The 23,859-nt window shown below is 35.9% G+C and overlaps 3 protein-coding genes across 7 annotated transcripts in view; 1 reads left to right on the top strand and 2 right to left on the bottom strand.

Annotated features, from left to right (window-relative positions):
* dlg1 (discs large 1) overlaps window positions 1-23,859 on the top strand; it is a 347,088-nt gene that overhangs the window by 44,444 nt on the left and 278,785 nt on the right. For all 4 annotated transcript variants that reach the window (XM_069054713.1, XM_069054712.1, XM_069054715.1 and 1 more), the window contains one exon: window positions 2,946-3,077. In XM_069054713.1, the coding sequence (XP_068910814.1) occupies window positions 2,946-3,077 (132 nt within the window). The remainder of the gene's footprint in view (window positions 1-2,945; window positions 3,078-23,859) is intronic.
* On the bottom strand, window positions 18,720-20,298 carry LOC138135807 (uncharacterized). The gene is made up of 2 exons (XM_069054732.1): window positions 20,164-20,298; window positions 18,720-20,110 (listed from the first exon to the last, which is right to left on the bottom strand). The coding sequence occupies exons 1-2, from the start codon at window positions 20,176-20,178 to the stop codon at window positions 18,806-18,808; spliced, it is 1,320 nt and encodes a 439-aa protein (XP_068910833.1). The 5' UTR covers window positions 20,179-20,298; the 3' UTR covers window positions 18,720-18,805.
* LOC138135806 (putative per-hexamer repeat protein 5) lies at window positions 20,857-22,577 on the bottom strand. 2 transcript variants are annotated; one of them, XM_069054731.1, is made up of 3 exons: window positions 22,437-22,577; window positions 21,099-22,378; window positions 20,857-21,039 (listed from the first exon to the last, which is right to left on the bottom strand). In XM_069054731.1, the coding sequence occupies exons 1-3, from the start codon at window positions 22,449-22,451 to the stop codon at window positions 20,991-20,993; spliced, it is 1,344 nt and encodes a 447-aa protein (XP_068910832.1). In that variant the 5' UTR covers window positions 22,452-22,577; the 3' UTR covers window positions 20,857-20,990. The 2 variants fall into 2 exon arrangements, with proteins under 2 accessions (XP_068910832.1, XP_068910831.1); XM_069054730.1 differs by having other exon boundaries at window positions 20,857-22,378.

The following is a 23,859-nucleotide window of genomic DNA, read 5'->3' as shown; positions in this document are numbered from 1 at the left end:
AATCAAGTTCGAGGGTCGAACGGAGACAAAATTTGAATCGACATCCAGAAATTGTAAGAGAGATGGAATCAGTCAAGGTTGCACAATGTCAATTTACCGGACCGATGGACGATTAACTCCGATGAGAACTCTCGATTAAGACCAATAAAACCGAACGTAATGCAATAAAAAGGCCGCACTTCAGATAACGTGAGTTTGGAAAAACGACGGCTAATTTGTTAAAACGTCTTCAAAGGAACTGTCAGTGGCAGTTCCAAATGTCCGAACTGCCGGAACTTAATGTTGTCAATAACAACAACAACAATTCGTAACATTGTAAAATACAGGGGTATTCACGAGTAATAATGAGCCTAACAACGTCCCGACGCAACCAAACAAACATATTTCTCAAACGAGTAGTTATCAATTGATCTTTTTATTTTTTAATGAATCCAAGACTGCTTTTATTAAGACAATTTCCAGTTGTCGTTACGTGACATCTATCATGTATTTATGACATATAACGGGTGTTTTTTTTAAATTTGGCGTCGAAGTATGCGTTGAACTGTCGATTGTTAACGCACTATACAGGTATATATACGGATCAGCTGTTTAAATCTTACGCTTTTACATGAGTGGTGCGATTTAAATCGACTTTCCAACGCCTACTTCGACACCAAATTAAAAAAAAAAAAAACACGCTTTATGTTTAAATAACCGAAACTACAACTTCCAATGGTTTCTAGCTTCCTAAATTTATAAAAAGTAATATTTAAATCAACGATTGTTGGCCCTTATTGTCTGTCATGTCAGTTTTCAGATTTATATTAACTTTTGCTCATAACCTCAATAAAGAGAAAGTGTCATGATTAATCTTATTCGCCAAGCTACTTGGATTGCTAACTTATTTCGAATTAAACAAAATATCAAGTTCTAGGGGTTTCTTGTATTTTGGGTTGCATATAACGAAATTTTCATCCGAAGTCTCTCGTGAATCCCTGTATAAGTGATAAATAATAATGGGCCAGACGAATTTAAAATGCAACCCACAATACATTTCCAAAAAAAGCTGGATATTGAAAGTACCGTAAGAGCAAAAAAAAGCCATCAAGGATAGCTATGACACAGTTCATAATGCGCTTGTGCACTGTAAGTTGCAGCGAAAAAATGCAATAATTATAGGTAATTGTTTATTTAAATAAAATAACCCATTTCAGGATTCCACAAATGCATGACGACTGACGAGTTTCTTAATCAAAGACACGGCACTTTCTTTTTCATTGCAATCCTTGATGGCACTTTTAATTGCTCTTACGGTAAAATATACTTGCAGCTTTTTTTGGAAATGTATTGTGGGTTGCATTTTCAATTTCATCGGGTTCATGATCACTCGGTATAGCTTAAGTCAATACCTATACTTAATTCATTATAAATGTACATGTACAGGCGGTTGTGGAAAGCTGATTTTAGTTAGACAAACCTGGTTAAAAACCCGCATTTAGTGTTTTGTTTTGTTATGGTTGCCAACCATGTTGTCCACTCTACAACAATTAATTTGTATTTTCCGTGGAATTTATAAAATTAAAATTTTAAATATAAATAAATTATAATAAACAGCGTATCATTTTAAGGTTAGAGAGGGGGCCAGTCGCTCGGGCTCATGTCATTTCTGTCATTTGTCAACGGTTAGTAAGTAGTAACTTTTCTGGCGAGAAAGCTAAAGGTGCATTGACATTTCCATTGCCACCTAGATGCACTTATAATGATTGTATAGACTACCAGAGTATAATTATGTAATTTCACAAATTATTTTTTTTATTATAATTAGGTATACAGTAAGTGTGCATAATCAAATTTTATTTTAAGACAAAAATTTTTTTTTGTTCGACACTCACAATTTGAAAATTTTCTCCTATGTGAACGGATTTTGATAAATGTCACAACTTGTCAAAACGAAACGTCAAGCTAATTTTAAAGGTTTTAAGCGATTTGGAGCCTTTAAGGAACTCGTCGAACAAAAAAACGTTGTATTCAACTCGTTTGTGTGTAAATTGGGCCTTTTTTGGCACGAGTGAGCCATTTTAAAACGCGAGTAAAACCAGCGTTTTAAAGGCCTACTGTTCAAATAAACTACTATTATAAACTTTGATATTTTAATGGAAATTTTTTTACCGCAATTTACGAAATGTGAAGAATACATAAACTAGATTTTGCTAAGGAGATTTGTTTGTGTTTATTTTGTTGAGATGGTTTATTTAGGCCCCAATATGAACGTGTGATATTTAACATTTCGGCGTGCACGAACTTATCTACAAAATTTATCTGAGGAAAACAACGGCGCTCGACATTTATCGCGTTATTTTGATCCTCCATCAGACCTTCTTTTTTATGTCTGCGACCCTGAAATTCGAAAGAAAACCGATCACTTCTGCCATTCGAAACAATCTCATTATTTGTGACAGCTGAATCGGCTAGATATTATTTTCGAAAATAATCCTAATAATAAATCTTCTCCTTTTTATTGATTGACTTATTTAAATAGAACCAGTCTCGCATCGGTAAAATGTTATCGTTTTACAGTTTCTCGGTTGCAGAATATAAACATAAAGAGACAAGATAAGCTCGACCGGAACCCATGTCCACTCTGGAAACTCACTTTAATCTAGAATTGGTTCGCTCCGTCGTCATTATCTCTTGGGAAAATTTTCGATTATTTAAATTTTTCTACGAATCGGCATTGTTTATTCTATCAGAAAGCGGATGGAAAGTGCTTGCAACTCCGGGTTTGGGACAAGCAGTCTCCCGGATGAGACCCGTGCAAGTTCTTTGTATTGTGTTTGAACTAAATTGGTTTAGCTCTAAACGTGGACGTACTATTGCAATACGACGTCAGCTAATCAAACTAATAATTATTTTGTTCATTCAGTTCAGAAAATGAAATCAACATCGCTCTCTTTCTGTTACAGAGGCGCATCGAGCTTTAGAACTTCTTGAAGATTATCACTCGAAACTTATCAAGCCGCAAGATAAACAACTGAGGTTGGCTATCGAACGCGTCATTCGAATCTTCAAGTCGCGGCTGTTCCAGGCACTTTTAGGTAAGTGCAATATTAATCCTTTGTTGTCTTCTCGGGGGAAATTATTGCGAAATGTTTGCGTAATTGAATTACAATTTGATGTACATAATTCAAAGTAAACTACGAAGTTAATATGGTACGCTTAAGGCGATCTTAATGAATTAAAATCGTTGACTGATTTATTACTTTTCGTATTAATTGAAAACATGATGCCAACTTTATACTTCAGCATGTTCAGAATTTAACTTGGAATTATCTCGAAAGTTTCGTATGGTAAATGGTCTTTTACGGTTTCCGTGAAGCGGAACTGCAGGAAGGACTACACTGATAAAGCTCCAACCACTCCTTTGCTTTACAGTAGTGATCAGTATTCAACCAGACTTGTACATTTTTCTTACGAATTAAGTAATATGATTTAGTGTTACTTATGTCATGGAAAATTTGCATATGAAGGAGTTATTAAAATATTATTGAAAATAAATCGGTAGCGTTTTTGGCAATATCATTTTTCTACTTTGATTTACAAAATACCGTTAGATTTTACAGATATGCAGATATGGTAGCAGTCGCGCTTTTTGAAGTGAAAACTTCTTTAGGCGCACCGCGATCGCACGTCGTCACGCGTCACTTCACACGCCCCGTATTTTACTAATTGTAAAAGTTCATATAAGTATGCGTTTTTTTTTTCACTTTCAAGATTTATTTTTTTCAATTAACTTTCATGCTCATTGCACAATTATGTAACGGATTCAAATAACTATAAATGATTGTTGCCTAGTTCTCCTTGTATTCCGAATCTACAGCAGCTTTGAAATTTTCCCTTAAGTCTGACATTCACACCGCCCGTAATTAGCTTAATAGGTTTCCGTTTTGCTTTATTATTGGGTTAGAAGTCCTTTTCTAAACTAAATAAGCTCTCAGTAGCAGCTGAATGTTGTACTATCTTTAGTGATTTCCTTCATAATATCGCTCTGCTAATTAATTAGTAACCAGATAATTAACTATTTAGTACCTGTCTTAAATAAGAGAATAAACAAGTATGTAATTTGTTTTAGATTGAATGTACTGTGACGATAAAAGGGCAACAGAGTGTTGATTATATATGGAAAGTTCGCGGTATAGAAATTTAATAAAGGCTTATCCGCGTCAACTGAAACGTCTTTTTGCTAAGTTTATTGGTTTACTGAGTAATTAATCTTGAAATTTCAGAACCTTGCACACACATAATATGCTGTAGCAAATAATCAAGCGATGATATTACGTGTTCTAACTCTGCGATGAAAATATGTATCTACCTACGTATACATATTTTGAAATAAATTATTCTTTGCGTTTAAATGAAATATTCGGGTATTATATCAGTTTGAAACTCTTGACTCTTATAATCGTAAAATATACGAGAATTTAAATTAACAGTCTTGACTGAAAGCTTCATAAAGCTCTTTTACTCTAGAAAATAAGAAAACTTCCTTACATGATTTTTACATAAACTCGGCTTGGTCATAAAAAATGATTGGGTGATTCTGGAGGAGCATATTTAAAGAGCAAAAGAAGCTAAACTGAGTTAATTAAATATTTGCGTAATCCGTATATAAGGCTGTTAAAAGTTAAAATGACTCGACAAAAGTTTGACGAGATGGCAGCAGAAAAGCTGGAGGCTCACGTTATTTTAGCTACATCAAATGAAAAACGGTAAAGTACAACTAAGTTTCATTGGATTATACTCGATACAAAAGCTAGTTCTGAGAGCTTGGTTTGTTTTGCTCGTCTTCCCTCCTAAGCAGATTGGTCAGAATCGGTGTTGAACTTCGAATAGTTGCAGGAAAAAAAAGTTTCTATAGAAAGTCAAACGCTGTCGTGTTTCCTGGCTGGAAGCAATTTTTTCTTGGTTTTGTAACTACTCTCGTTTTAGGGAGTGAAATTGAAAATATGAATATCGTTAATTTTTTAAATACCCTAACTTCAAAAAGTAAGGTAGAAATATAGTTAGATCCAGTTTAGAATTTAATTTCCTTAATTTACGGCATTCAAGATTTGAATAAAAATACATTTTTCTATTTTGGCTTCGCTAACCCGCAGGAATTTGGTATTGAAGTACAGTAGTTGAAAGTTGATCCAAATTTGTGTCAGTGGCAAAAACGTCTTACATCACAATTTATACAAAATGTTCCAAAATAATTGTAGTATCGTAGGATGCTTGGATCGGAAAAAATAGTTTGCCACCTCTGTTGGCAAGTGTTATAGTTATTTGGACCACAAGTCCAGAAAATGATATTTTGCGAGTGTGAGTGATATTGCGTAGCCGAGGCGGTTTAGCCGAGGCGAGCAACACGACAAATTTAAATCATTTTTAAAAAGTAAAAAATTTGTTTCACAAGCGGAATCGAACCCGCGACCCTCGCGTCCCTGAGCCGAAACGGAGTCCGTTGGCTATATTCAATGCTGCCTGTCCATTCTTTAGGAATTTTTAGTCTAGGTCATTGTCTCTTGTCATTCAAAAATTCGCAAGAAAGTAAAATGATGCCTCGGGTTTACCCAACGAAAACAAGTCAAAACATTTTATTATTCTATTATTATTAGGAGTTGTAATTGGTTTAAAACCATTACAAACTGATTTAGTTAATATTGTTTGGTTGACAAACCTAACCTCTCTTATACCTTTCATTCTGACGGTTCTTGACAGTTGGTATCACTTTTCAAGTAGGTAGGTATGTGTCAAAATTCAAAACCTATTACGATACCACAATCATTTTGGAACACTTTGTCTACGTAGATTCTTTTTTGTTACTGTTTTATTTGTTTTTCTTTAGTTGGCAAACGGTGAAATAATGTACTGATATGGATATGGACCTACGTGAAAATTGCTTCATAGACAGTTTTAAGCGGCCTGTAGTACATTGAATGATAGTGGTAATTTTTTTAACTTGCTCCTTGGAGAAAAATAAAAAGTTGGTTAACAAAAATGGTTTTACATGTAGAGAACACATTATTTGTATCTTTGTAATTAATTAATAATATTGGTTGTCTTGTTTTCTCTCAGGTAAATGCATATCTATTTGCTCTGAATATGTATCTATGAAAATTAACCCGCGTGAAGCCAAGCTAATAGCTCCTACTAGTACTAATTTTTTTGAGCAGTTTATTTCGCATAGAATGTTCGTTGCCTCAAGATTTGGACAATAGATACGGTTTATGCGACTTCGTTTTGAATAATTTGAATAGAAAATGAGAGGAGACAGATCTGGAGAACGAGCTGGCCACTGAATTTGTTCCCCTGTGCCAATCTAATTTTTGCTGAACTTTTGTTGTACATATTAATGTTTGTTGAGGAATTATAGGGTGTGTTTATTATTGAAAAGACAAACCACGTTGGCATTGAAGACAACTTGCCTGAACAAAGTAAATTGTTTTATTCGGAATCGTATTGTAATATGCACACTCCTAACCTTATACGAGGGCGGAAAGTTAACCATTCCTTTTTATCTTTACTTCCCTCTCTTGGTCAGTAAGAGGCCACTTTCCGCCCTATTATAAGGTTTTTTCAGTGGCGTACTTACTGAAAGTCGAAAAACAGTAGAAATGAAACTGCATCAAATTAATTGTTTATTTGATAAAAATGTAATAACTATCTTAGCTGTCGACAGGAATGAAACACTTCCCACCTCGGTATGTAATCTACTATTTCTCGCGAATAAATAATGGTTTAAGTAAGTCACTTGGGCCGGGTTGTATAAAGCGATGTCAAGTTCATTCTTGAAGTTAACATAATGTCAAGCGATCTGATTGGGGGATATTTAGGAGTAACATTGGATTTAAATCAACCAATCAAATGTGCGGAATTCCAACTTGACATGTGGTTAGCTGAGCTTTATACAACCGGGCCTAAGTGTATAAATATCTATTATTATATATTTCGGATATTACTTGTATATTACACTTATATCAGATGAAAACTACTTAATAATGTGAGAACGTGAATATGATAGAGGCTATTTATCTCCAAATTTTATTTTCTATAATGTCTGATAGGTATTAATGAAAAATTTAATTAAAAGTAAATGTAAATTTTATCTCCAGGTGTACTAAAACTAAATATTTTTTCATGATACCATACTGTTAACCTGTTATAACAGTAGGTACTCTCTCCTCAATTGATATGTGTGTCATATCAGCCACGGCCGTTATTTATTAACGGTATTCACTCATCACTCGTAAATTGTATTAGTGATGAAAGACAAGCAAAATTTACGAATCCTCAAATATTAGATGTTCATGGTATCATGAAAAGTACTGAACGTCACACGGCCGATACGCAAATAACAGACTTGGGTGATTATAAAATCTCGGCCTCAATTTTACAATATTCAACCCCGTCTGTTATTTGCTTCATATCGGCCTTACGACGTTAATAACTATTACGATTTGATTTGATGCCATGTATTACAAAATAAAATCATCCACTAAACTGAAGTGCCGAAACTTGGCACTTTTATTGATATCGAAAATGAACTTCTATAAATTTTAAAAGGGTTTTTTTTAGCCACAGACTATAGGGAGCTTTATCGAACTTTTATTTTTCATCGGCGACTACATCGGAAGAAAAATGTAATCAAAAACCAACTCCTTTTTTACGGATGCGAATTTTAAGCTTTCTAACAATAATCGTGTAAGGTATTTTGATGTACGATACCAACAACAAATTAATACAACAGGGATTCAGCAGTCATTTCTGAATAATCTGGTCCAGGTTGTTTTCTTTTAATTGTTGTTGTATGTATATTTAATACCTATACAGGTTTATAAATTATCCGATTTTCGACATTTCCCACTAACTCAATAAAATACAATAAAATATAATATAATAACTAAAACTAACTAACTAAATAAGACAATAATTCAAAACAATAACAAATTAGCAGCTTTCCAAATATATACAATTATCCCTCCCCACATATTGTCCCTCTTCTCCACTCAACCTTCTTCATCCATTCGATCCCTCTTCCGTCCTCATTCAACATTTCTTCTCTACTTTCCTCTCTCTCTCTCAATTCTACGCATTCATTCAACATATGTTCTATCGTCTCCTTTTTTTCTCCACACATCCTGCACACTCTAATCCTATCCTCATTCCAATATTTATTCTCTCTCTCCTCATTTCCACACCTAAATCTTGCTATTATCACTCTCTCCTTTCTACTCTCTCTTCCTAGGTACTTTGGTAGTTCTTCCGTTATTATTTTTTCATACTTCCCATTGTACCTAGATTCCCTAATTCTCGTTCTTCTTTCCTGCACTTGCACATCTCTGTCTCTCTGCACCAATTCATCTGTCATTGCTCTGCCTCCCTCTCGCATTCTTTCTATCTCCGCTCCTGCATACCCATTTCTTTCGAAATATGCCTCCCTCTCTTTCCATACCCCTTTTCCTATTTCTTTCCTTTTTTCTTTCAGACACTCTTGCAAAATTCTACACTCTCCTCTCTCTATCAACCTCTCCTCAAATCTTATTGCTCTCTTTCCTGCTTCTATTCTTATTCCATCCCTTTTTGTTTCCTCCATCACTATATAGCCCGGTGTCTCTCTATCTACTCCTAGCACCCATTTCAAATATTTTCCTTGCACCCCTTCCAACCCTTCTTGCTCTCTCCATCCCCATATTTCCGCTCCATACATCATCACGCTTTTCACCAGACTATCAAACATCATTATTCTCCTTCTAAAGTCATGTCCAAATTTTCTCTCTCCTATCCCCCATACCGCTCCTATTATCTTATTCGCTTTTTTCACTAACTCTCTCACATGTGCTGCTGCTGTGTTTCTTTCATTCATCACATAACCTAAATACTTAAATTCTTTCACTTCTTCAATTTTATCCTTTTCCCATCTCCACTCATTTATTTTTCTCCTACCACCCCCCTTTCTAAACACCATCATCTTGGATTTCTCTACATTCACCGTCAACTTTTTCCTCCTCATATATTTCTCCATGTTTCCCAACATATCTTTCATACCTTTCTCCTCTCTCGCTAGCACCACCAAATCATCCGCGTATGCCAAAGACCACACTTTTTCTTTGCCCACCACGACCCCCCCTGCCTGCCCCTTCCTGAACATCTCCTCTATATCTCCTATAAACGCTGCAAACAGGCTGGGGCTTAGTGGACAACCTTGTCTTACTCCCTTATACGTCTTGAAACATTCACTCACTCTTCCATCCACTCTCACTCTACTTATCGTCTCTTCATATATCTCTTCTATTTTTGTTACCAGATGCTCATTTATCCCTTTATTTCTCAAGTATTCCCACAGTAAGTCTCTTTCCACATTATCAAAAGCCGCCTTCAGGTCTACAAAAAATGCATATATCTTGCTACCCCTCTTTTTTATCTCATTTCCTATTATATGATTCAAGATATATACGTTGTCCATAGTCCCTCTACCTTTCCTAAATCCCGCCTGCCCGTCTGGTAACGCACCCCGCTCATTCATTTCCTTCATCAGTCTTTCTTCCACAATCATCGCGTATACCTTATATGCCGTATTAAGGAGCGTGATCCCCCTGTAATTGCTGGCTGTATCCTTTTCTCCTTTCTTATATATGGGGCATATTATCCCCTCCTTCCACTCCTGGGGGAAGCCCTCTCCCTTCCACACTCCATTCATTATCTCTAACAACCTATCAACTTCCCTTTCAGTTCCATATATCCACGATTCGTTCTGTATACCGTCCCTCCCCGGTGCCTTTTTCCTTTTCAGTTTTCTTAGTTGTTGCTCTAATTCTTCTCTTGTTATCTCTTCTATTTCTCCCACTCTGTGTTGTCTCTTTTCCTTTTCTTGTCTGTTTTCCTCACCCCCCAACAACTCACTGAAGTACTTTCTCCATTCCTCCATAGTAATTCTATCACTCACTATTTCTCCTTTTTTCTTTCTTTCCCTATTTATGTATCTCCACACCTCTTCTTCCGTCTTTATACCTTTCATCTTCATTTCTTCTTCCATCCGTTTCTTTTCCTTCTTCTCTTTGCATACTAATTTGTACCTCTTGCGTGCTCTCTTGTACTCTTCCTTCGTTGCTTTTTCTTTTTTCCAATTTCTTAGTTTCTTTCTTGCTGCTTGCTTCCCTTCCCTGCATTCTTTATCCCACCACTCGTTTTTCCACAGCCCCATCTTCTCTCTTATCTCTATCTCTTTTTTTTCTGTTGCATTTTTTACGTTCTCGCTCAGCTCCCTCACTTTTTCGTTTATTTCTCCTTCTTCGTATTTTGCCTCCCTAAGTCTTGCTCTATACTTTTCTTTTCCTTCTTCCGTCCAAATATTCTTCACAATTTTTCTTTTAACATCCTTCATACTTCTCTCTTTCTCTCTTCCTTTTGTCCTCACTTCCAATGGCATATGATCCGACTAGAGATGAGCGATCCGGTGATTTTTCAAGAACGTCGTTCCTGGTGACCGTGATTTCTCAGTCACCGTGATTTCAAACAGTTACCGTGATCACTGATCACGACTAATTTTTACAGGAAATCGTTATCGCTAAATCACTCAATACACACATTTGATGCAGTTACTTTAGTTGCAGTTATTTTAAGCAGTTTATAAACTATAATTTAAAAGATAAATATTAATGTATTATTACACTCCGGCTTATCATGAACAGAACAGGTACGTTATCACTCCAGATTTAGCTTGGCAGAAATTGCTACCTTTCAGTAAGATAGCTTTTGTTTTGTAATAGTGCCAGATGGTAATAACATTTCAGGTTACATAATTCTGTAAGGAAAATAGGAAAATGCTAAAGTTACAATTTCTATTTTGTTGTGTGTCGGGTAACGACAAGCAAGTAACTGCATAATAACCAGCGATTTAAGAATTTAAGAAAATATGTAGTGAAATCACTAATCACGGTTACTTCGAATATTTGATCACGGTGGTTACTCGTGATTTCCGAGTCACGGTGATAAAATCACCGGTAGTGAAATATCGCTCATCTCTAGATCCGACTCCACTCTTTCTCCCACCTTAAATTCTTCTATTTTATCCCATGCTTCTTCATTCACCATAACATAATCAATAACTGTCTCCCCTCTCGATCCAATATACGTGTACTCCCCTTTCTCGTCTCCTATGCAGTTTCCATTAAGTACGTCCCATCCTCTTTCTTCTACTAAGCTAACCAGTTCTCTCCCTTCTGCGTTTTCTATTCCATCTTTTGTTGGTCTTCTTTCTATTGTTGCTTGTTGTTCTTCCATCCGCCTTCCTTTTCCCCCAATTCTTGCATTAAAATCCCCCCCAATCACCAGAGTTCCTTCTTCCTGCTCTTTTACTCGCTCTTCTATTATTCTCTTCGTTTCTTTCATACTTCTGCTGTGTTGTTTTCTTTTAATTAACGTATCACAATCTAAGTTAACTTCAAACGGTCAGTTATTGTTGGTATATTGCATAATTTTTCAATACCGGCCCACAATGATGAAAACCTGTGTAACAAATATTTTTAAATAGTTATCATCACAAGAAGGCACAGAGATATTTCATTTACCTACCTGAAATGGCAAAATCAATATGCCACGACAAAATGAACGACTTCAAATTATAGCAAAACAATCTAAGCGTCCATTTTCTTGAAATATTTACTGCTATATTTGGAGTTCGTGCTTCTCGGATGGTATTTTTTATTGGGTTACGTCTGATTTGTATGTTGCGGAGCACGGAACTCCGACGAAAATCCTCTTACGCATTTCGCCCAGTGGATTGATTGCCCGATCAAGTTTAAACGTAATTTATCGTTCTTCATGACTCGGTCGCAAACGTCACCGAAACTATACATCTAAAGTAGGTTTCTGCACGTTATCACTTGAAACTTCCATTTAACCAGACGAGGAAATTTAACTTGAGCTCTAGACGGTTTTCTTGGTCGTATTTTGTTGTCTTGAGGCACGTTCATGCCAACATATAATAAACGTTCGACGTATATGAGCGATCGACGAAAACATTAGTTCTGTTGCGATTTTATTTCCGCTGTAGTTGTGTGTGTAACAAATTGATCTTTGAACTGAAATATCAAACCTGATTCCATTTTCTACGAGCTTTGCGTGTAATGAGAATCAACAAAAGGAACCAGCTCGTTACCGAATACGATGTATTTAATATTATTACATTTTATGAAGAATTAATTGCCTCCTTTATGAAACCAGCACAAGGGGACGAACATGGTTACGCTCTTGTTTCTTTAATTTTAACAACATCCACTTTGTTCTTGGACTTCATTACTATGAAACATGAAAAATACATGAACTAAACAATGTTTCATATGTGACGTTTTATTATCGCAAGTGGTGTACCTAAGGTCTACTTTAAATGAACACACTTTTACCACCAACCCGCATTTTAGAAGTTTATCCAACGCAAAATTATGTTGTTAAGATGGTCGATAAAAAATTCTTAACAATTCAATCAAGACGAATTCAATTTACTTTTTACGTGACTGGCGCAAATCGAATGTCTTGGTTGGCGTCTAGTAAAAGCTGCAGTTAATATTCTCTTCTACATGTACCAATGTAACATTTGTGCTTGTTGCCGTTTTCGATCTTAAACAAGTTAATCAATCAGGCGGATTGTGCGTGCTGCAAATACCAAACGAACGGTAATTTTTGGCTCTTTAAATTTTTAATCAATGAACACTTCACCCGGAATAACGAACCTTCCCTTGTCCCCAAATGCCACCTACAACGATAACCGCAACAGTTCGAGAACTGTTTCCACAAAAATTTAATTACAAACGTTGTTCAATAAATTTAAGCGCCTGTCTGGGCAGCGCTTTTTTCTGTCACATCAAATGTCAAGTTATCTCGTGTGGAATCATATTTTCTAGATTTTATAATATGTGAGTTCTTCTGAAGGAGGTAAATACGCAAGCCACAATACTCTTGCGCGTTGCTGATCATCTATAGCAGCCATGTTTAACGAAAATCCTGTAAAAATGTTGTCAGTAGCTCTGCTAAATTTCACAGACGACGATAATATTCCCAATTATATGCAATCGTTATTGTTTATTGTAATTATTATAAGACAGTTTGATTTATGTTAAAATGAAATAATTTTATGAACTTAAAAGCTAGAATGTGAATGTTAAAGTTTGAAATTATTATGAGATACACAATAAATTCCTACGATTTTCTGTTAAAATCACATTTTTGCACAATGCTGTTACGTAAAAAAAACTACATGGAAAAATACGATGATGACATCAAACTGAGGAAACGTGATTCACAAAATCTGAAACACTACTTTCACATTTTCTTTCAAGATATTTTATTTGCATCAGAAACAAAAATGGTAGTTGAAGCAAGCTAGTCATTTAGTTCAATCAATAGGGGGTTTTACCTTGCAAAAGGTACAGAAAAGTTTATACTTGGCAGGTATCTTCTATCAGGCATATTATTAATATTGTTGAGTTTGCGACCTTGGGGGGTTACCGCTCGCCCCGCCATATTGGAGTTGGAGAATAGGGGTGCAAAATCACATTTTTGCGATTATTTCATTATCCGTGCGAGATACCTCTATCTAAGTTATTATAGAAAATGTAGAGCATGCAATGCAAGAAATTCTCGATTTCTACACGCTGTAACTACGAAACTATTGATCTGACAAAAAAACATAAACAACAAAAAATCTAGAGAATTCTACGCTCTACATTTTCTATAATAACTTAGATAGACATATCTTGCACGGATAATGAAATAATCGCAGAAATGTAATTTTCCACCCCTATTCTCCAGTATGGCGGGGCGAGCGGCAACCCCCCAAGGTTTCAAACTCGGCAATATTAATAATATGCCTAATAGAAAATACCTGCCAAGTATAAACTTTTCTGTACCTTTTGTAAGGTGGAGCCATTTTTATGTCTCTATTGACTGGACTAAATGTATAATTGCAGCTTTCATCCGTTATACAGGGTGTCTATAAATGATTGTCTGGTCCAGCTTTTTATGAAAACTTGTTAAATTTTGAATGTGCCGCTTAATACTGAATGTCACATTTTTAGGTTAGGTTGTTGATGGGTTTTAACCATATAAGTTTTAACCATATATCTAATACTATTAGTGTTAGATATATGGTTTTTACCTGAGACAAGTTTCAGCTGTGTGTTGCTCCCCCTAACGTTAATATATTTAATATCAACACCATTAACAGGGGAACAGTCATACTGCCACATAGTGTAGGTACTTTTATTCAGGAATTGGTATGAAGCGCGAACAAAACGTCAATGTCAGAAGTGACAGTTAATAACGAATTAAAATTAGGCAGCTGTTTCAAAAAGGCGGCACAATAATATTTTGTTCCAAAGCTGGGTTAACCCGACAATCATTTATAGATACCCTGTATTTAGGTATATCTAGAACAAATTCGAATGCATTTACAGTAGAACATTTAAATTGTCCAAAGACTGCAAGCACAATGTAGACTTTTGACAAATTTTGTTTCTGACATTTATTGTGTTTGCTGGAATTCATTTCTTAAAAAATGAATTTTAAATATAATATAATTATTTACCAAATAATTTGCAGAAGTACGTACGACTTTATGCTGTAAAGTTGTTCGGGATGGAGGGTATATAATAACCGGAAAACTAAAATTTTGGTAGCATGAAACCGAACTAAGTTTCCTGGATTTACTGTTGTATAACTAAATTATAGTTTGGCACAAATGCACATATAATGAACGGAGGTGGGTTCACGGTTCAAATTCAGTATAAATAAGTTTGTTTTTGTAAGTATCCAGTAAAACGTGTGTAGCTACGTAAAACCGACAAAAAATTCAATTTTACCCGTTTCGAAAGTAGTTCCGGTTTTATCGGAAAAGAGATAAAATAAAGCCATTAAAAGGGAACGAAATAATTGTTTGCATTTTCCAATGTTGTATTTTCGCGGAGTTCCCCCTTGCACATGTCCACACGAATCGGTTAAATTTCGAACGGAGCCTGGGGCAACAACAAACTTTACTTCAAATCGTGTGGGCTAGCTTCCGTTCGAGCTTTATTTCCTAAACTTAGAAACTACTAAGTTCATTAAGCTTACACCTTGGGTGTCTCAAGACATTTAACGGTACTCATGAGATATCATCGAGAACGGAGGGAATAAGAAAAAAATCGTAAAACAAGCACGACGGGGATTTTTCTCTTTTATTTTTTGTGACAGTTTGGATATTACGAGTCAATGGTCGATTTGGCCCGGCGTTTACCGTTGACTTATTTTTTGTGCTTACGCACCATTATTTTAACAACTTAACCGTTTGTTAACATTGAGCTTCAGTGACCGGAGCTAAGTGGTCTTTAAAGAAGCGCCATGGCCCAGTTTTCATTACGAAACAGCAGGTTTTTTTTTAATTCCGTTAACAAGTCATTGACAACTACATCGAAGAGATGGAACGAAAATAATCATGTGCGTCTGTTCATCGCATATTATATTTATTATGCCTAATTATGTGTGATAAATTAGATTTCTCTGCGCAAATTTTTGTTTTATTTATATTTTCGAAACTCGTGAAAGTGCAGTTGCATTCTGTGAATCACATTATTTATAGCATGAATGTCGGTATAAAATATCTCGGACTTATTGTAAACGAATTTTAAATTATGACCGACATTTTCTCCTTCTGTTGTGATTTACTACTTAAATTTTTAATGGCATGTTGATCGTACTTTTTTATAATTGTTTATCTCTTAACGAAGACACTACAAATTTAGCGTCTTCAAATTTCCATAAATTAGTAATTCTGTCCACTTTCTCCCTTTTTTCTTATTTAAAAGACATTTTCTAAGATCAAGCCAATAAAAATATCATAATTTAAATATGTTGATAATTTCTTCATGTTTACATTTTTTACACACTGACTGACCATTTTCTCAGACTCATTATTAGATACACACGTGTGTCATATTCGTACAAATTATACAAGTTAGCAACTGGCAAGTAATTTAATAATTAAACCAAGAAAACTTACATTTTCGTGCATCATCCGTATGTCGAGCTTGTTGTAATCGCGAAACTTCCGACTATATGTGCGTTGTTCTCTTAGCAAGTTGATTGCACAGCGGAACTTAAGAATAATTTATTAAACTTGACGAAGCTTTCGCGAATTCTGTTGAAGCTTATGTATGAAGACACTTTGTATCTTTCAACTTTTATGACGAAATGTGTCCATAACAGACGGACCAATGTAACCATATGCATCTACATGAGACCACCGAAATGGTTTATTTTTAAAAACTTTACCATGAATATATTTAAATGATTATTTCCTTCATATGTTTAGCAACCAATTGCGTGACAAATATTGATCAAACAAAAAATAACCCGATAAAATTTCTCTAAAATGCACACTGTGCAATAATATTTTTTTTTAAATAAATTAATGTTAATAAAAAGGATTGGAAACAATGCGTTTGTTTTCTATTCAGGAAATAATCAGCCGTATACCCCTCGTGCAAAATTTTAATATCGGCAAATTTTTTGCTAATGAACTCAAACATCCATAACCATAAATTATTCGGTCAGAAGACCAATTATTCTCGACTTCGTCTCGTGCTCTTATTTGCTAATAATTGGTCTTCTGACCTCATTTATGGATGTTTTCGTTCATTAGCAAAACATTTTCTGATAAAAAAATTACACTTGGGATATAATATGTGAATAATTGAACACATCATTTCTTCTTACACCGTTTTGGCTCAAAGCGAATATAAGAAACGTCATGATATATTCGCTAAAATTATACACATTAATTTATCTGTTAAATTCAATTTATTAAAGAATACACAACCACATTACGAGTATAGTTATAAACCAGAAAGTTGTTAGAAAAATGACAATTACAAATTATATTTTGATCGAACAGTTTTAACTGACATTCATATTAAGCATAACAGACCAGACATTATTATTTTAAATAAATAACAAAAGCAAGCATATCTTTTAGATATAGCTGTTCCAAATTCACACAATATAACACAGACATATAATACAAAAATTAATAAATATTTAGAATTCTCCGTTGCTATGAGAAATCTTTGGTGTTTAGAAAAAATTTCGATTTTACCATTTATAATTTCAGCAACAGGAATAGTACCGCAATCTCTTTTTAAAAATTTAAAAATTTTGGACTTAGAGAACACATTGGTGGTTGAAATTCAAAAAGGTATATTATTATACTCATGTCATATCGAGAGGAAATTCCTTAACATTGACACAGACCATAATATAAATTCACAACAAAGTCAAAATGTGGAGGCGAGACGCCGGTAATTATGTTGATAAGCACTGCACTATTACTTGATAGTAACATCCGTAATAGTGTATGTACTCCGGCAAAATTGCCGTGCCGCCGGGTGGTGGAAGGAAAGTATTAGAACAATTCCATGATAATGAAAAATAATTATTCACTTGCAATTATTTACATTTACATTCTTGCAATCATTTTAGGAAGAATTAAACGTTTTTATTTAATCCTTAATGACTACTTTTTTTACATTAGGCTTACTGAAAAAGAATTGAGAATTGCAATCCTCAGGAAATAAAATAATTAATCGAAAAGTTGCTTCATTGTACTGGAAAATTCCTAAACTCCTCCTCCTTGTTTTATTAGACTGTCTATAAAAGAATGTAGGATCGCCATCGCATATGATCCCACATTCATTTATAAACACTCTGTATTTGTATGTATTTATTGTGATAAATTAGGAGTAAAAGCTTATCAATGCATATAAGAAATAATTTGGGTATTATCTTTTATCATTCTAATGCATTTTTTTTAGACCGAAACACAAAACATTTTGTAAGTTGGTATTTTTTTACCTAAAATATCGTTTTTTTTTTTTAAATTTCACCTCATAGTAGGCGCTGAAGAGTCGATTGTGAACGCACTATACAGGTTACGGATCACGGATCAGCTTGCATTTTACACGAGCGGTACCGTCATAATCGACTCTTCAACGCCTACTACCAGGTGAAATTAAAAAAAAAAAACACCGATATATCAAACCTTTACTGTGCTCCATAAAATAATTCAACAGAGAAAAATTGAGATTATATAAGAGGTAACTGTCTGCGATGAAATCTGTGTCTCACTAGTTAACCCACAAATGCAAATTTGTGTTCCTACAGCACATAAAAATATCAAGAAGAAAGGCTTTCGATTTCATTCGTATAGATCAGTAGTATTCAATTTTCTCGTTCGCATGCTCCAAACTGCAGTTCAATTCAATTTTGTACCCCGAAGGTAGTGTTACATGATCCAAGTTAGACATTTTCTGTTCGTGGGTATCCATAAACCTGTCTCTGATTTTTTTGTCATGAAATAAAAAATACGAGTAGATGTTTTTTTTAGTTTTACGTTTCTCCTACGATGTCTTCGCGTGCGCTAGGTTAAATACCACTGGTCTAGACCACATTATAAATTTCTTCCGTGAAATTTCAGACGAACATGTGCACAGGTGTGGTCTCTCTTGTAATATGTAAATTGAATAATATAAGATCGTCGATCTGGTGCATGTTTCGGCACGTTGCCGTATACGATGAGAAAGTTTTATCTTAATTTGATTCATAAATAATGGCGGGAAACTACGCCGGATTTCTTTTTTTTTATCGATTACGGTTATGGAGAAATGACGTCGTTTATGAAAATAAACTTTTTATTGAACACTATGAACATGAACAGAGAATGATAACGACTAGATTATGATAACAAATCAAAATTTCATTAGTATTTGTAGCCACCGTTACTATCGTACAGTTGCCCAGATTCGTAAACATGGTGTTTGTGATGATCGTGGTGATCATGATAATGGTGGTGATGATTCGAGAAACTTCCGCTGCCACTGAAATTCGGCCCACTGCTATAATGCCTATGGCTGCTCCCGTATGACCCAAATCCGCTGTGTCCACTGATATATGACCCATGGCCGCTAGCATATGACCCAAGACCGCTATGTCCGCTGGAATATGACCCGAGTCCTCCATGTCCACTGGTATATGATCCAAGTCCTCCATGACCGCTGATGGTATACGACCCATGTCCACTCGCATATGACCCAAGACCGCCATGTCCGCTGCTATATGACCCAAGTCCTCCGTGTCCGCTGGCATACGATCCATGTCCACCGGACAGGCCACCAGTTAGTATGCTGCTCAAGCCTCCTTTCAGTCCACCAGGTATAACTAAGTGTCCGTGATGACTATGATGATGATCGTGATGGTCATGGTGGTAATGATGGTCATGATGGTCATGATGGTCATGATGGACAGCTACAGGTACTGCCACTTCCACCTTGGTCGGCACTCGAACAGGCACTGGTTTTGGAATAATGACGGGATAAGGTTGTGGAACACTGACTGGAACAGGCTTAGGTACTTTTACGTAGACCGGATGATGTACTGGTACAGGAACTGGGCGCGGCACTACCACTGGATAAGGTTTATGAACCACAACTTTAACAGGGTGAGGCACTTCCACGCGAACAGGTCTCGGTACTTCGACGGGTTGTGCGACAGGAACTGGAACAGGTACAGGACGATTAACTACAACTGGAACGGGATGAGGGACAGGAATTGCCACTTGTTGAATGTTTTGACTATAAGTAGTTCCTCCATCAACCACACCCCCGGTGCCCACACCGGAACCTATCAGTACTCCAGAGGCGACTCCTGTACCGACGCCCACAACTGGAGTAGCTAAACCAACGCCAGTACCAACGCCAGTACCAACGCCAATTCCTCCTGAGCCCAGGACAAGTTCAGCTCCTGTCGACCCTAGAACAAGTCCGCTTCCTTCTGCTCCCAGTGCTACTCCGTGCACTCCAGTTGTACTGACAGCCCCTTGAGAGATGACACCGTGGCCGACTTCTGTTGCAGTCCCGTGAGCGAATTGAACGTCACTTACGACAGCAGCACTTCCGTATCCGGTGGCATAATTTGTACTAATTGGAGGTGTCAGATCGGTGCTGATTCCACCACTCACTACTCCACAAATTGCTAAATTAGCAACGGCTAGTAAGGTCGATAGAACCTGAAATTAAAAATGGTATTATTACGAATCCGTTAAACTCGTTGTAGACGTACCGCGATTATTGTCATTGTGTGTGAAAAGAAAAGCGAAGATGAAATGATACACAGAACTGAACGGGTCACTTTCTTATATATTGACCACACCTCGGATGAACAACAAATTTACTTTCACGATTCCAGCAAAGTGCAGCCCACCACTCCGTTAAAGCCACTTAAGAATTTATTACAATCATAAACGGTGACAATATTATATGTATTAGATCACCTGTTCAAAATGACTTTTAACCTTTAAAAAAAAATTAATATGAAAAACAGTTTTGTTAAATCACATTGTTCATTTTAAATTTTTGTAAAAACCAGAAACAAGAAACATTGTAAAAAGGGAAAAATATTATTCAATCACAACAGTTATTGCCTAGGATTAACATTTAGTTGAAGCAACTTTCCTGAAATAAATACGAATATTATAGAGATTCTTACAAGAAATGTTAAAATAATAATATATGTTGGTTTACTTAAGTTTGTAACACTTTTGGTGACCAACTCTTACTTTAATATACATATTGTAGCATCTCAATAAAAATAGCCATAAATTACCATATCATTTTAATCGTTAATATATTATTATGGTTAATATATTACAGGAACAAAATCAACAGGTGTTATTTTATGTAATGTAACACGATGGCATCAAGATTCTTTGTTTATACACTTATATATATAAAAAAAAAACACTTTTATAGCATATTCGGATTTTAAAACATTTTATTGATAAGTATTGAGAAAATCGACAATTTTATTACAACATTAACTAGACGTCAAATCACAAATGTTTCCACTGCGTGTTGTGAGCCTTATGACCAGAAATACCTCCATAGATGCTAGGCACATATGAACCAATCAGACCGCTGCCGGTTCTGGAACTTCCTCCTGAAGAAATGCCAGAAATAATTTCTGATCCGGAACTAATTCCTGAGGTAATTGCAGACCCGACTTGCGATCCAAATCCTGAACCATGGTCAGTTCCTGATCCAGTGCCGAATCCACTCCCAATTCCTGAACCGCTAATAATTTCCGACCCAGTACTAATTATGGATCCACCATCGATTCCCGAGCCACTGCCAAAACCTGATCCAAATCCGGAGCCACTACCAAAATTTGATCCGGATGCTATACCGGAAACAACTTCACCAAATCCAGATCCTAAATTGCGGTACTCGTCACTGACTATATGCCCGGAGCTTGAAGTGAGTCCGGTGTCAAAATGGGTGGCAGTATTTACTCCGACAACTTCTGGTACTCTAACGTATACAGGTGTAGGTACTTTAACTGCAACAGGGTGAGGCACTGCTACGGGATAGGGCTCTTTTACGGTAACCGGAACAGCATGGGGGACTTTAACATAAACAGGTTTTTCAACAGGAACGTTTACGGTTTTAGTGATGTGAACCGGATATGGCTTAGGTACTTCTACTGGCACTTTGACTTGAACGGGGACTGCAACCGGATGCGGCACTTTAACTGCGTACGGTTTTGGAACTTCTACAGGAACGTTTACTCTAACAGGTACAGCGTATGGTTTTGATACTTCAACCGGATAGGGTTGGGGTACTCCAACGGTTTTAGTGACCTGGACTGGATAAGGTTGTGGAACAGGTACTCCCACTTGTTTTGTAACAGTATGAATTTCGTGTGTTCTCACGTTGGTGACTTTGCCAACATTGCCAAGACGACTGTAACCACTTCCAAGTTGAACTCCACTAGAATAACCTGATCCAATTCCACTCGAATAACCCGATCCAAGGGATCCTCCACTCGAATAACCCGATCCAAGGGATCCTCCACTAGAATAACCTGATCCAAGGGATACTCCATTCGAATAACTGGATCCAAGCGATCCTCCACTGGAATAACTAGACCCAAGGGATGCACCATCACCATAACCATATCCAGATCCATAACCAGATCCGTACGCAGATCCATAACCAGATCCGTATCCAGATCCATATCCAGATCCGTATGCAGACCCATATCCAGATCCCAATGTTGCGTAGCCAGATTTGTAACCGAGATTTACGTCACTTCCCAACGATGTACTCAGAGCAACACCTCCAGTGTTACCTGCGTTGCTGAAGCTTGAAAAATCGTAATTGTTGTATCCACCACTGCTAAATAAGCTTCGTTTCGGTTTATCTTCTTTAGCTCCTTTAGCAGTTTTTTCATTTTTATCAGCTGCGCAGGCAGCTATTGTTGCTACAATCACTAAACACTGAAAATTAAATATGTTGGTAATTTTTGAATTGTTTTTACTGAAAATAATTACTTACGTAAAAGATCTTCATCTCGATATGTTGTGGTCAGGAGCAAACTTCAAACAATAATCAATTGTGAATATTCTCGCTCTTTTATAATGAGAACTATTTGGAACCGAAGGACAAGGATGTTGATGTCACCAATCCAGTTTTTCGAAATTGCTTTTTCATGTCATAAACTTGTTAGGTAGAGTTGTCACTTGAAGATGGGTCGCTACGTTATTTTGGTATTTAGCATGATTTATACTTCAGCTAATAATTTACTATTGTGAGTCTTACGCTTTTTATTCTAGATTAAAATGTTGATATTTGGAAATCTGAAAATTAATAAAACGGCATAATCTTGCGGTAACTTCAAAAATGTATGTCTCTAAAGTTATTGATGAGTAATATTTAAAAAGTTTGCTAATTAAAATACGATGAATATAAAACCCAGTGAATAAACAAGCTGACATTTAAAAAGGATATCATATTTTATTAAGAGACAATAAAATTTGCCAGTGATTGACCAAATGAATAATGAACAGACGTCGAAGATTTTATTTTATTTTAATGGAAGCGGTCTTGCGCTTGTAATTTTTTGGTTGTTGTTTATTTAACGTTCCAATGAACATTAGTCCAGGCGAGCTTGATAATGAAAAGTGCGCTAACGATGTCCTATTATTTCGATCTGTCAATGTATGGACAGTTCAGTGAACAGCAACTGAACCTGATTCAACAAAAATACACTTCGAGCAGCAACAATTGAAGCAAACAATTTTATTTGTGCAGTGCTGGTGTATTTACTGCACACTGTTCTCTGCTGGAATCGTAAAAGTGTTTTCTTTTTATTTATAGTGTGTATCGTTACATTCGGCATCGATTTACTTCACAAAAGTACACTTCGTGGCAAATGTAATCATCACTATGAGCACATTGTCTACAATTAACTCTCATTAGTTACCTGTTGTTATTTAATCAGACAATTCCGACAAAATAAATAATATAAAATCAATTTACTGTATACAGATGGATATAGAATTAATTGGGGGTAAATGCACTAGTTTTTGCAAACCTGTTATTGTTAATCCTAGACTAATTAAATTGCTTGTTGTCAATCAAACAGATAATCTATGAGGTGATGATATTGATGGACTCTAAACTATTAATTGCTTGAGGCTTCGTTTTAGACAAATTAATTTTGCTTGAGGTATTGTGTAACGAGATTGACTGGTACTTAATTTATGATCGGTATAAGTGGCAGTGAAAACAGGCGTCTTATAACAAATAGAGACTGATTCACATTACTTTTCGACCCTGACGAATTTTAAATGCAGTCAGTAATACGTTATTCAGTTATAACTTGATACCGTGAGATCATTTAAATTTATAATTAGAGGAGGCTATGACTTTAAAATTATATTGGCAGCACCGCTGACACCTTGATTTGAATTGTCAA

Source organism: Tenebrio molitor, chromosome 7, assembly GCF_963966145.1.
Source record: "Tenebrio molitor chromosome 7, icTenMoli1.1, whole genome shotgun sequence".
Classification (NCBI taxonomy): Eukaryota; Metazoa; Arthropoda; class Insecta; order Coleoptera; family Tenebrionidae; genus Tenebrio; species Tenebrio molitor.
The sequence above is the reverse complement of the archived record's forward strand: the minus strand, read 5'-3'. Positions and strand labels throughout refer to the sequence as shown.